Source organism: Urocitellus parryii, chromosome 6 (assembly GCF_045843805.1).
Source record: "Urocitellus parryii isolate mUroPar1 chromosome 6, mUroPar1.hap1, whole genome shotgun sequence".
Classification (NCBI taxonomy): domain Eukaryota; kingdom Metazoa; phylum Chordata; class Mammalia; order Rodentia; family Sciuridae; genus Urocitellus; species Urocitellus parryii.
The window spans coordinates 90256928-90271067 of NC_135536.1; the positions used below are offsets into that span (position 1 = coordinate 90256928).

General features: G+C 34.2%; 1 protein-coding gene across 3 annotated transcripts in view; it reads right to left on the bottom strand.

The window, feature by feature from the left end:
- Positions 1–14140, bottom strand: part of Ubr1 (ubiquitin protein ligase E3 component n-recognin 1) — a 141975-nt gene that overhangs the window by 84005 nt on the left and 43830 nt on the right. For all 3 annotated transcript variants that reach the window (XM_026390488.2, XM_026390496.2, XM_026390478.2), the window contains exons 6-12: positions 12238–12376; positions 5598–5660; positions 5175–5298; positions 4740–4847; positions 4125–4213; positions 1863–1961; positions 570–727 (exon numbers count right to left, since the gene is read on the bottom strand). In XM_026390488.2, coding sequence (XP_026246273.2) covers positions 570–727; positions 1863–1961; positions 4125–4213; positions 4740–4847; positions 5175–5298; positions 5598–5660; positions 12238–12376 — 780 coding nt within the window. The remainder of the gene's footprint in view (positions 1–569; positions 728–1862; positions 1962–4124; positions 4214–4739; positions 4848–5174; positions 5299–5597; positions 5661–12237; positions 12377–14140) is intronic.

Here is a 14140-nt window from a genome sequence, read left to right on the forward strand (position 1 = left end):
TTTACTAGAGCTATGAATTTAGTTCAGTGGTAGAGCTCTTGACTAACAAACATGAGGTCCTGAGTTTAATCCCTAGCACTAAGGGGGTGGGGGGAGCCTGCACTGAAGACATTTACAGACATCCCTTGGTATTAGTGGGGGATTAGCTCTAGTCCCCAACACAGCATATATAAAATGGCACAGTATTTGCACAGAACTTATCTATACATATCTACATTCTCCCATATACTTTAAATCATCTCTAGATTATCTAATATCTAATACAATGTAAATGTGTTGCAAATACTTGTTATACTGTACTGTTTAAAGAATAAGAACAAGAAAAAAGTGTTCATATTTAGTACAGACTCTTATGTTTTGAGTATTTTCTATTTGAGTATTTTCAGATGTGGAACCCATGGATAAGGTGGGCCAACTGTATTAACATGAAGCAGTAAGAGTCCTTTGAACTTGCCATCATTATAAAGACAATCCTGGTTAATCAGAAGGATCAAAGATTTACTTATAAGACAGAGTAAATAAGCACACTGTGTTTAACAGGTGCCCTCACCTTTTGACTCACAACTTACTTTAGGTCACATATTACTGCATATACTCTTCCCAATTTGTCCTGGCTATAACCCTGGAAGTTGAATTTATTGTTCCTGTCCAAGTACTCAGGTAAAACTTCTAGCAGAGTTTCAGTAATGACAGAGATAACATTCTGTTCTTCAATAAGATGTCGAGCCTGCAGAATATTTTAAGAAATTGTCTTTAGAATGAAGTCATAGTAGCATGGACTTAATTTATTCATTAACTTGGTTTGGTCAGTAATTTAAAAAAAAAAATGTTTACGAAGCATTAACCACAGTCCTTAGTTTTACAGAATAGCAACTAATGAAAAGTTAGTTAAACTTAAGAATCCTTGCTAGGAATGGTGGTGCAAGGCTGTAATCCCATCAATTTGGGAGAGTTGAGACAGGAGGACTGCAAGTTCAAGGCCAGTCTTTCAACTTAGCAAAACTTTCTCCAAATAAAATAAAAGGGGCTGGGGTTGCAGCTCAGTGGTAGAGTGTCCCTGTAGTCAATCACCAGTACTAGGAAGAAAAAAAAGTAAAAATCCCCTAATCTCCTACTCCTCAATAACTAGAAAACACTGGCTTGCACACTCCCAGCCTAATTAGTTTATCTAATAGTTCATCTTCAGTAATCACATAATGAGAAAACCATAACAAAAATCTTTCATGACTTCTACTCTAGAATATCTACTCTAGAATAGCCTCTCCTCATTCCCAGTTTAATTTCTTTTTCCTATACTTTTCTCTGGCTCTTTGAAAAGAGAAAGAAGCAAGAATTAATCAAACTACCCAGAAGAAACAGGAAAAGTAGTAGCACATAAAGGAAGCAGAATCATCCATTGTCCTCCAGAACTATGTAGCATTATCTTACACATATGTGTGACAGGCACACTCTCTCCCTTCTTAGTTTTACCTTATTCCATAAGGTAAACTAAAGAATAAATGAAGAATAAAAACAGAGTAAAATATAAAAAAATTTTAAAAAAGAAAAGGAAAGTTTTGGTATTGAAATAGCAGTCTCCTAAGTTGCTGTAGAAAGTGAGAAATAAGTTGTGGATGTTATCCGCAGAGATCAGAACATTTGGACGAGAGTAATGCCCAGTTAATTGGTTCTTGGGTACCATTAAATATACAAATGAATAACACTGAAATAGTAGTCAATTTTCCAAATGGAATTAGCCCACCTTAGTCATTATGATATTTAGTTCGATATTAAGTGAAATTCTTAAAACAAAACAAGCTTTATCAGAAATCCTGCAAAAAAGTATGTACACATAGACACACACACAAATAACTGATACATACCAGAGTAGGGACAGTAAACATCTGAACTGAGAGTGCAGTTACAGAGATACTCCTGTCATGATCATCACTAATATATTCTTTCTGCAGTTGTTTATAATACTGAAAAATATAAATGGAGAATCAATTCAAAGTTACTAATAAAAAACTTTAAAAATCTCAATTTAAAAAAGGTTTTAAAATTTAAATCTCAAATTAATAAGTGCTGCAAGAATGTCTCTATCCAGAAGATGACAAATATACTTCCTACTTATTGAGGCAAGATATGGCATGGTCAAGAAAAATATACTAGAAAATAACAAAAGACTAAATATTAATTCAGTTACCCAAACTACTAGTAGAGTTAGAAGATCTGCTAAAATAAAAACAAAACAAAAAGCACAGATGAAAATGATGGAGGAGAGCAATGAATTGTGCCGTTTATCCTTTCTCCAAGCAGAATCTGGGGCAATCTTTTTTTTTTTAATATATATTTTATTTTGGGACAGGGTCTTGCTTAAGTTGCTTAGGACCTCTCTAAGTTGCTATGGTTAGCTTTGAACTTGCATTCCTCCTGCCTCAGCCTCCAAAGCAGCTGGGATTACAGGCGTGTGCCACCATGTCCGGATGGAGCAATCTTGAATACTTTTTACTCCAATGGTATAGGACAGGGGATACATTCAAAGTATTTAACAACTGATATGATCCAGAAAACCAACAAATTAGATTCAACTTAGCCTTAAATGGAATGCATGACAACTTTTAAACTTTTTATCCTTATACAAATGAACTGGAAATCAACCCTGACATATTAGAACAAATAACAGACATAGCTGTATATTGAGCATCTAGTATGTCTAAGCACAGAATTGGTTACCAAACTTAAGATATTTAATTTTACCTCCCAGAAAATTTAAGAGATTAAATGCTGTACCAACAATATATCATCTAAATTGACAGATTATCTTTTATATAAGAAAATAAAATTTCAGCTAGGGATGTAGCTCAGTAGAACAGTCCTTGTCTAGCATGCATGAGGCCTTGGGTTCAATCCCCAGGAAAGAAAGAATGAAAAAAAGAAAGAAAATAAATTTCATTCCAGATCACACATACAGTCCAACATTCTATCTCTAAAGAGTTTTATAAGTACAGTTTTTCCATCTTCAGTTACCATTGCTTCCCAAGATTAACACATGCATCAAATGTTACAATATGCTTATAAAATCCATATAACACAGGTATCTCATCTCATTATTATTTGCCTAATAACAATTATTTTCCTCTCTGCTTCTAATTCCATTCTGGGTCCTATCTCTGCCATATCCTAAGCTTTTCAGAACTGTCTGCAACTTAAAATCAGAAGACATCAACAAATATTTATTGTATATTTTTGTATAAGGCAAAGTAGAAAATTCAAAGTCCCTGCTCTGTGTAACCCTGCAATCTAACTTGCAAGGTAGACAAAAATATATAACAATATAAGGGATATATATAACATGCCGGGTATAGTAGTGTACACCTGTAATCCCAGCAGCTCTGGAGGCTGAGTCAGGAGGATCACGTGTTCAAAGCCAGCCTAGCAACAGCCAATAAGTAACTCAGTAAAACCTTGTCTCTAAATAAAATACAACAAAGGGTTGGGGATGTGGTTCAGTGAGTTCAATTCCTGGCATCACCAACCCCCCCAAAAAAGGATATATATCAAGCAACTTAAAAAGCTCTAAGTTTTAAGTTTGTTTTAGCCTCAGGTAAGGATAACTTTTGCCATTTAATTTCTGCCGCCTTTAGTATGCATATCTTTCCTGCCATTTCCTTCAATTAATTATTGCTACCCTTGTTACAAATTTTACTAATAGCAACTAAATGACCAAAAAGAACAAATGTGTGGGACTGGGGTTGTGGTTCAGTGGTAGAGCACTCGCCGAGCATGTGCAAGGTCCTTGGTTCGATCTTCAGCACCATATAAAAATAAATAAACAAAATAGAGGTATTGTGCCCAACTACAACTAAAAAAAAAAAAAAAAAAAAAAACAAATGTGTGAATGTGATAACTGCCCTTTGCTTGGCTCTTTCGTCATTTTCCAAACCTATCTCCTGTTCTGCTGTTTCTATACTACCAAGTGCCATCTGTAAAAATATTTATTTAACATAAAATATTAAACTTTTGACAAAGAAATTAATCAAAAACTTCAATTATTTTGAAACATAATTATTCCTTTGCTTCTCTTAGTCATTTATAAAACTTCTACTTCTGTTTATTGATTTCTATATATAAAAAGCAATTACCTTCACAAATTCCATGGCAAAGAGTTTTTTGTAGTCCATCTCCATAAAAAAACTGCTGAAGATCAATTCATGAAGGATCTTACGGGCACCTATAGATCATTTGGAGTCAGGAGATAAGAGGATATCAGCAAAATGAAAACAAATTATTCCAGCCATTAGAAGTGGGGAAAATATTACAAAAATATTTCACGTTAATAGCCTTTAAGGACAATTATAAATAGCATTTATTGAAGTGGTACTAATATAGTAAAATTTAAAATACAACCATATACTGCATTTTTGTTTTCTGCACTTCTTCTACCACCTCATCTTACTTTATCCTTTCAATTTTTTCATTCATTTTCACTGTTTCACTCATAACTACTCTTACTTTGTACTTTTCCTTCACCTTACCTTTTCTCTCATCCTTTACTTTTTGTTAATTGAGATTTTTGAAATGAAAACATAGCTGTAATAAACACATTATTACATGAAAATATATACCCACGTTTTAAAAACTGGCCCTGATTAAGTGAAAAGGTACTGTAATTAAAAGGCAACATCCTTAGTTTCAACACAAATACAAATTGGATAAATATACCTTCATATAAGTAGCAAAAGCAAAGGTCTATTTACCTTTGTAAAGCTTTGCATCCCAAAGCATCAACCTGCTAATGAGACATGGATTTTCAGAGCCAGGTTCTTCTTTAAGGCATGCTTGGCAAAAGATTTGCCTAAAGTCACCTGTAAATAAGTCAGATAATTTTTATTTTTGATTTCTCCGTAAAAGTACATTTCCTAAAATAATATAAAAGACTAACATTAATCCTCCTATGCTTGATGTCAAAAATAATTCTGCCATCATCAAAAACTTGAAAGCCAATAAACAATATTATTTTATATTATGCATTTAAAATATATTATTTATGTATTTGAAGTGTAATCCTGACAATAAAAACAGATACTTGACCAAAAAAAAAAATTATTTTAAACTTAATGACACTTAAAAATTTATGGTTATAAAAACTCAACAGTTTATTAGAAATAAGAAAAAACAGTCTGCATGCTTACTTGAATAGCTCATAATTTTGTTCATCCAGGAACCAAGACGCAAAGCAAATTTCTGATGAGCCATAACCTCAGAGTGCAGTACTTCTACATGAAGTGGATGTTGAGAGACATTTTCTGAATGGCTCTACAAATAAAAGGTACATTTAAAAAAAAAAAAAAGCTAGTATGTAAATTTTGCTTTCAGTTAAACAATCTATTCTTTAAAATAATAATCATCATCATCACCACATACCCATGCCATTACCAAATTTCTGAGTCTAAGCATCCTGATCCTATCTTTACTTAGGTGTCAAACCACTTCAACAATATCAAACCACTTCAATAATATAGTCATTCTACTTGTCCTACTTGGGCTCTTATAAATGTGTATAGTCCTCTTAAAAGTCTTGATTATCAGTCTCGGTTTCTCATTCAGAAAGTTACCTTTATATCTTCTTTTGCTTCCTGGCAAGTGGCATAAGCACCTGCTTTAACAGCCCGACGACCCTAATTATAGACAAAAATGAGAATTAGTTAGTGGAATGATAACCACAATCCATATGTAATATATTGCCCACAGATCTAATGAGCTGTCAATTCTAAGTAATTGGCTGACTAAAAGTTCAAGATTCTAGGATAATACATAATACATGCTTAATACCTTTTTGAAGCATCTCAACCTCCAAAAGATAATTCTATAATTTAGGGTGCTGGCTAGTTCTTTACTTATTATAGTGTATTTCCTATTTTTATCAGGTAATAATAACTTCGGTTTACTAAACTCCTACTATAAGTTGTAAATAAATAAATTCATATTTTCATGAATGAATTTAGAGCTTTTCAACATACATTCTATTAATATACTTGTCATCCATTAATGGTGTGGATGGGCTAATGATTCCTCCACCCCTGGAGTGAGCTAAATAAGGTCTATATAGGAGTTCCTGGTAACTCAATCTTTTATTTACCTATAAAATTTTACCATTTTCTATATGTGCCATGTGAAAAAGATCAGAAAGCACTATCTTCCTCATTTAACCTTTATAATCATCTTATAAGGAAGGTATCCCTATTTTAGAGAGAATACCAAGACACAGAAAGATTAAGTACTTTCTCTTCAAATCCAAAAGTTAATAAACGGTAGATCCAGATATCAATTACAGGCAGTCCATTTCCACAGTACATAATTCTAACCATCTTACAATATTCCTTCTTCAGCTCCTTAGTATATATGGTAAGAACAGACACTAGGCATGGTGATGCATGCCTGTAATCCCAATGGCTCCGGAGGCTAAGGCAGGAGGATCACAAGTTCAAAGCCAACCTCAGCAATTTAGTGAGGCTCTAAGCAACTTAGTGAGACCCTGTCTCAAAATAAATATAAAAAGGACTGGGGACATGGCTCAGAGGTTAAGTGCCCCTGGGTTCAATACTGGGTACAAAAAACAACACACCAAAAAAACAAACAAAAAACCTACCCAAATATATTAAAGCGTTAATTACACCAGTTAAGGCTGCCATAACAATGAAAAAAATGCACAAAAAACAAAGTTATATGAAATTTATTTTAAAAAGAATAAACAATATAACCTAAAGCAGTGGATCTCAAAATAAACAGGGAGACTGGGAATATTTCACATGCAACAGGTTGACATGGCTCCTTATCAACAAAACAAAAAATAACAGATGTTGGCAAGGATGTAGATAAACTAAAGCATACATGTACACTGCTAGAAGAAATATAAAACCGTACAGTTTCTGTGGAAAAAAGTATGGCAGTTCCTCAAACACTTAAACATAAAATTCCCATTTGATCTAGTAATTCCATTTCTGGATATATAACCCAAAGAACTGGAAGTAAAGGCTCAAACCAATATTTGTATGATCATGTTCATAAAAGCATTATTACAAAAGCCAAAATGTGGAAATAATCTGTGTCCATCAATGTATGAGCAAAATGGGGTACATGTATACAATGGAATATTAATCAGCCTAAAAAAGGAAGGAAATCTTGTCATATGCTACAATATGAATGAGCTTTGAGGGCATTATGCTAAGTGAAATAAACCAAAACACAAACACTTCATGATCCCAATTATATACCAAAACTGTCAAATTCTTAGAGTAGAATGGTGTCTGCCAGGGACTTGTAGGAGTGTTGTTCAGTGGATACAGAGTTTTACCTTTATAAGATAAAAATGTTCTTAGAGATGTGTTGCACAATAATATGCACACAATTAACACCACGTATTGTACACATAAAAAATGTTAAACAGTAAATTTTATGTTATGTGGATTTTGTCAACATTACATTTTTTTAAATGACAAAATAATGGGAGGGAGGTGAAGATGGAAGTATATCATTGGAAGAAAGGCAGATTTTTTTTGAGAGAGAGAGAGAGAGAGAGAGAGAGAGAGAGAGAGAGAAAATTTTTTAATATTTATTTTTTTAATTTTCAGCGGACACAACATCTTTGTATGTGGTGCTGAGGATCGAACCCGGGCCACATGTATGCCAGGCGAGAGTGCTACCATTTGAGCCACATTCCCAGCCCCATATTTTTTTAAATACATGGGCATTTCTTTCTTCTTCTTTCTCCTTCAATGAATGGATGGATTGATATTTATTTATTTGTTTGTGGTGCTGAGAATCGAATCCAGTGCCTCACACATGCTAGGCAGCACTCTACCACTGAGCTATGACTCTAGTGCAATACATGGGCATTTCTTTCCCCTCCTTTTCCCATCTTTTTTTTTTTTTTAAATAATGTTGATACTAGTCTCTAGATTTAAAAAATATATATATATTTATTTATTTAGTTGCAGATAAACACACAGTATCTTTATTTATTTTTATGCAATGCTGAGGATCAAACCCAGTACCTCACATATACAAGGCAAGTGCTTTACCACTGAGCTACAGACCTAGTCCCCTTTTCCCATCTTTTTAATTTAGTAGGCTTGGGCTGGCCAAAAACAACAACAACAAAAAACCTCTTCAACTAATTATAATAGGTATACACATGTACAACTATACATCTTTACAGATTTATAAAACAGACTAATTGCAATACAGCCTATCTGGCCAACTTTTTTTTTTTAGTTTAATATGCATACCTTATCTCATGTTTTATTTTTCCTTTTCAATGAATTTTTTTAAAAAAAATGTGTGGGGGGGGATGGGAAGAGGAAATGGTGGTAGGAAAAGGGATAAATAAGACAAAGACACTGGAAGACCTAGATCTTTCCATTACATTTGAAAACTAACAAATTCCAGGTCCATACCTTCCCAAGCCAACTCATCTCATGGGGTTACCTACTTCTTCGAGTACTAGGATCATGCTAGCTCACAGTAATTCTACAGGAATAATACACCCTGATATTTACAATATTCACCAAGATTTTCTCTTACAATCTGCAATGTTAATTTTGTATGTAAGATGGCAAAATGTGGATTGGGAAAGAGCATCATTGCATCTTTAAAATCTTTTTGAATGTCTCTTTCATGAGAATGACAGAGAATGATCTTCTGAAAGCAGAGAATAATCTGACTCATCTTTATATTTCCTCTAAAGACTGTATAAATATTAAGGGCAGCAGAATACAACAGAAAGGCAGCAGAATACAACAGACACTAGTATGGCAGTATGTATAAACGTGACTGTATAACCAATGTGATCCTGCAATCTGTACACGTGGGAAAAATAAGAATTCATAACCCATTTGAATCAAATGTATGATATATGATATGTCAAGATCATTGTAATGCTTTGAGCAACTAATAAAAAAAAAGACTGTATAAATATTTAGTGAACTGACTGAGTACCATATTTTAAGAGAGTCTTTGACAAGGTGACATTTATCCAAGGAAAGCACATGAAGAGAAGGAAAGTTTGACCAGACTGAGCTTATTATCACAAGACAAACAGCCAAAAAAGAAGAAAGCAGAAATAGTAAATATGAAATTACAGATTTACTAAACTACTTCATGGGCTGCCATCTGAAAACAAAAGGTCTTTTGGGAGTTAGTTTACATGGAGACAGATTTTGACTGAACATGGAAATAAATTCTTCTATGAATGTGTTGTTCAACAGAACCAAACTCTCTAAGTATTCAAGCAGTAGTTAGAGGACCACTGGATAGGGATACTGTATTCTCAATACAGGGATAGGCAATTTCAGTTGTTTCAACTTTTTTTCTTTCTTATATGTTAATACTCACTTTATCAGTAAACAAATTCCTATAAGGACAAAAACAAAACATTTTTTTCCCTTAAGAAGAGTACTGACGGTGCTGGGATCGTGACTCAGAGGTAGAATGCTTGCCTCTCACGTGGGAGGCACTGGGTTCAATCCTCAGGACCACATAAAAATAAGTTAATAAAATAAAGGTATTGTCCATCTACAACTTAAAAACTTTTTTTTAAAAAAAGAAGAAGGGTATTGAGGGCTACGTTTGTAGCTCAGTGGTGAAGCACTTGCCTACATGTGTGAGGCACTGGGTTCGATTCTCAGCACCACATACAAATAAATAAAGTTCTATCAACAGCTAAAAAAAAAAATATTAAAAAAAGAGAAGAGTATTGAAAGAGTATTTGTTAAGCCTTTGTGAGTTCCTTTCAAGCTTTCTGAAAAAGATAGGGTATATATATACATTTTGTAACTATTGTGAAAATCCAAGTAGACTTTCCCTTGTTCAAACAGTAGTTGAAAATCATCAGCCTGACCAACCTTTATTGCTCCTTCTATAACCTATAAACACAGTGTAACAATATTAATAAGGGCATTAAAACCTGGCATAACCTGATATCACTGTGTAGGACTAGAAAATATTTGTTAAATGAATCACTTCACTGTTTTCTTTCATCTTCTTCTATTCTTTCTTTTATAGCTACTCTTTCCCAACCACCTCTTATTTTCTCAGCCACCTTTTCTCCTTTCATTCTTCTCTTGCTTCCTAAGTTTTCACCTTTCTTGTCTTCTTTCAAGACTGCCTGACCAATCTCTTTTTCTCAATCTTCTTAACTGTAAATAAATATACATTTCATCATTCCTCCTCAAACCCACTCAAATTCTTAGGCTCTTCACTTCCTTAAAATAAATCTGATTTCAGAATCAACCAACCACAGAGTATAAAAAATATTTAATCTGGAAATACAATTGACCTGAGGCCAATTAACCATTAAAATAGAATTATTATATTCCCTTGACTATGCCTAAACTAAAGACCATTCAAAATATAGGCGAAAACTCAGTTTATGTCTATATGCAGATAATATCAGTGACAACTGGTCTCTTTAGCCCTTGAGCAAAGAAAATTATTTATACAGGAGAGAAATGCTGGAGAAAGTACACACTAGTTGAAATATGATCCTTGCATTGGCAGCCATTAAAACACCAAGAACTAGATAGAAATGAAAAACTGCCTACACCACATCAAATCCATTAAATAAGAATCTACATTTTTAATAAAATCCTAGTAGGATTCACATGAAAATTAAAGTTTTTTTATTTGTTTGTTTTGTTTGTTTTGGAGCCACAGATTGAAACAGGGGCACTTTACTACTGAGCCACATCTCCAGGCCATACCCCCCACCCCTGCTATTTAAAACAGGGTCTCACTAAATTACTTAGGGGCTCACTAAGAGGCTGGCTTTGAACTTGTGATCCTCCTGCCTCAGCTTACCAGGTCGCTGGGATTATAGGCATATGCCACCAAACCTAGGCTGAATATTAAAATTAAAGGCATCATTCTAACCAGAATTCTTATGTACTGGGAATGAATTGTATGTGTGCCAAGATATTGATCCTCTTAACCTCAAGGTACTGGGCATAGGTTTATGAAACAGAGATGACAGTACCTATCTTAAAGGTTGTTCTCAAAACCAAATGAGATCTTCAAATACACCATGTCTGAAATATGTCAATGCTTGGCAAATGTTAGCCAATTTTATTAAATGTTCATATCCTTTTCTTTTTTTTCTCATTTGCCCTTTCTTTATAATATGCCACCAAATAAGACATATGTAAGAAACACAGAGAAGGGAAGCTAATCACCTATTCTGTCTATATTAAGCCACCTTTTAAAAATAAGTATATTAGAAAAATGGAAGCTGGATGTAGGGATGCTCAGCTGTAATTCCACCTACTGGGGAGTCAGGGGGGGTTTACGCTTGGGCAATTTAGAAAGACCCTATCTCAAAACAAAAAATATGAAGGATTGGGCTTATAGCTCAGTGCAAGAGCCCGTTCAATCCCAGTACAACACACACACACACACACACACACACACACACACACACAAATAGAAAAATTTTGTTCAGAGGATGCAGTTCAGTGGTAGAATGCTTACTTAGCATGTATGAGATCCTGTGTTCTACCCCCAGCACTGAAAGTAATGAAAATTGGAAAGTTTTGAGTTACTAATGTTTCTTCCTCCACTAGATTCTATTCCTTTCAAGGGCAGGGGTTAAATTAATATTTCTTTTAAACACCTCCATCACCTAAAGAATCCATTTTCTTTTTGGATGGATGTTAAATAAAAGCTAAGCCATAGAATTAATATTACTCAAAGATAATACAAACAAATCATGTCAAAAATCTCAGAAATGATCATCATTTCTTAATTCATGCATGCATTCATTCATTCAATAAATAACTCTACAGGAATAGATTAACCCTAAACTGACATTTTAACCTATAATTGTCAAACATATTTGGTAAGTTTCTAATTATTAAGAATAAAAGAGGAGGGCTGGGGTTGTAGCTCAGTAGTGGAGTGCTTGCCTAGCACATGTGTGGCACCAGGTTTGATCCTCAGCACCACATAAAAATAAATTTTTTTAAAAAAGGGAATTGTGTCCATATACAACTAAAAAAAAATTTAAAAAGAGGGAAGTTACAAATCCTTATCTAAAACTATGAAACATAAACACCCCAAATCAAAGGTCTAGCCAATTTATGCAAGATGTAAGAAATAAATAGTTATACTTAACACAATACTGAGGCACTTGGCAAGGGCTCCATCAACACTCCCAGGAAACTAATGTAAGACAGAAGCATAATTCAAATGGTGACTACAAACCTCTTTATCTATGGCAGTGGTGTGCAACTGGGCCTCTGCGAGTTCACAGTCAAGAGCTCTTTGTAGACTGTATATGACATGGTCATAAGAATGGTGTTCATCATTAAAAAGGACACAATAGTATCTTTCATTTTTCTCCCTTTTAATTAAAAAGACACATTTAGATACTGCAACAAGTAAAAGAAAAAGATAAAAATAGACAAAAATAATATATGACATCTATACTAAAGCAGCACATAGATTCATACCTGTGGGAAAATAATACTGCAATAGTGATACAGGAAATGGTGATTTTTTTTTTTTTTTTAAGTACTGGGGACTGAACCCAGGAGCACTTTACCACTGAGTTACATCCCCAGCCCTCTTTACTTTATTTTGAGACAGGGTCTCATAAGGTTGTCCAGGCTGGTCTCAAAACTTGTGATTCTCCTGCCTCAGCCTTCCAAGTCACTGAGATTACAAGTATGTGTCACTTTGCCAAGCAGGAAAGGATCTTAAGTTGAATAGTACAATGGAATTTTTAAAACTCCTAGCCATTCATGTGGCACATGCCTATAGTCCCAGTTCCTTGGGAGAATAAGGTGGAAGAATGACTTGAGCCTATGAGTTCAGCACCATCCATGTAAGCTACTGAGGCCCAATCTCAAAACAAACTAACTAATAATAGTATTACCTTTTCCATGTATTTCCTCCAGTTTTTCTTTTCTTTTTTAGGTGTAGATGGACACAACACAGAGCCTTTATTTTTATGTGGTGCTGAGGATCAAACCCGGGTCGCGCCCGTGCTAGGCGAGTGCTCTACCGCTAAGCCACAATCCCAGCCCCTCCTCCAATTTTTCTTACTTCTAGAAATTTTATTTTAGAGCCATTATGCCTTATATACCACTCTCTGTTTACCTTGCATTCTGATAAAGAGGGATACTTTTTCAAGCTCCAGTTTAGAAGTTTCAAGCAGGTAACAATATATGATCAGATTTTATTAAAATTTAATTTTCCTGAATTTTATTATATTTATTTTATGTATAACTTTTATTTAAGTGAACTGACATTATAGTACATTTAGAGATATTTTGGTAAAGATGTATAAAGTGCTAGCATTCCCATTTTCGTTGTAGTACCTCAAACATGTCATATACTCTCTTAATCTTGCTGAAATGACAGTACCTTGTCCATCTCTAAGAAAAGGATAATATTTATATTCAAAAGTCACATGAGGATATCATAAAAAATATAAAACAGCTAGGTAAAGAGCTACATGCCTGTGTTCCCAGAAACTTGGGAATCTGAGACAAAAGAATATCAAATTGCCCAGCCTGGGCAACTTAGTGAGGCCCTGAAAACTTAGCAAAATTCTGTCTCAGAATAAAAAAATAAAAAGGGTTGGCAATGTAGCCAGTGGTAAAGTGCCCCACAGGTTCAATCCCCAATACCAAGGGAAAATAAAAAAGAGAGAGAGAGAGAAAGAAAGAAAGAAAATTCTGTGTTGCTTTTTTAAAAATCTAAAGACATTGGGCTGGGGTTGTGGCTCAGCAATAAAGTGCTAGCCTAGCATGTGAGAGGCCCTGGGTTAGCTCCTCAAAACCACATAAAAATAAATAAAAATAAAGGTATTGTGTTCAACTACAACTAAAAAACAAATATATTTTTTTTAAATCTAAAGATGTCAACTCTAATAATGGATAAAGAAGAAAAGTTATACAGGCTGAGGATGTTGCTCAGTCATAGAATGTGTACTTAGAAGGTTCTGAGTTCAATTCTCAGCTGCTATGGGCTACAGATGTTATGATTTTAAAGAATTTATAATATGCTTTTATAATATACTCAATTGATCTTTATAACTCTTAAGAAGCAGACTGTCTCAGCCCTCTTACACGTAGTGTAGGAAACAGAGACTCAAACAAAT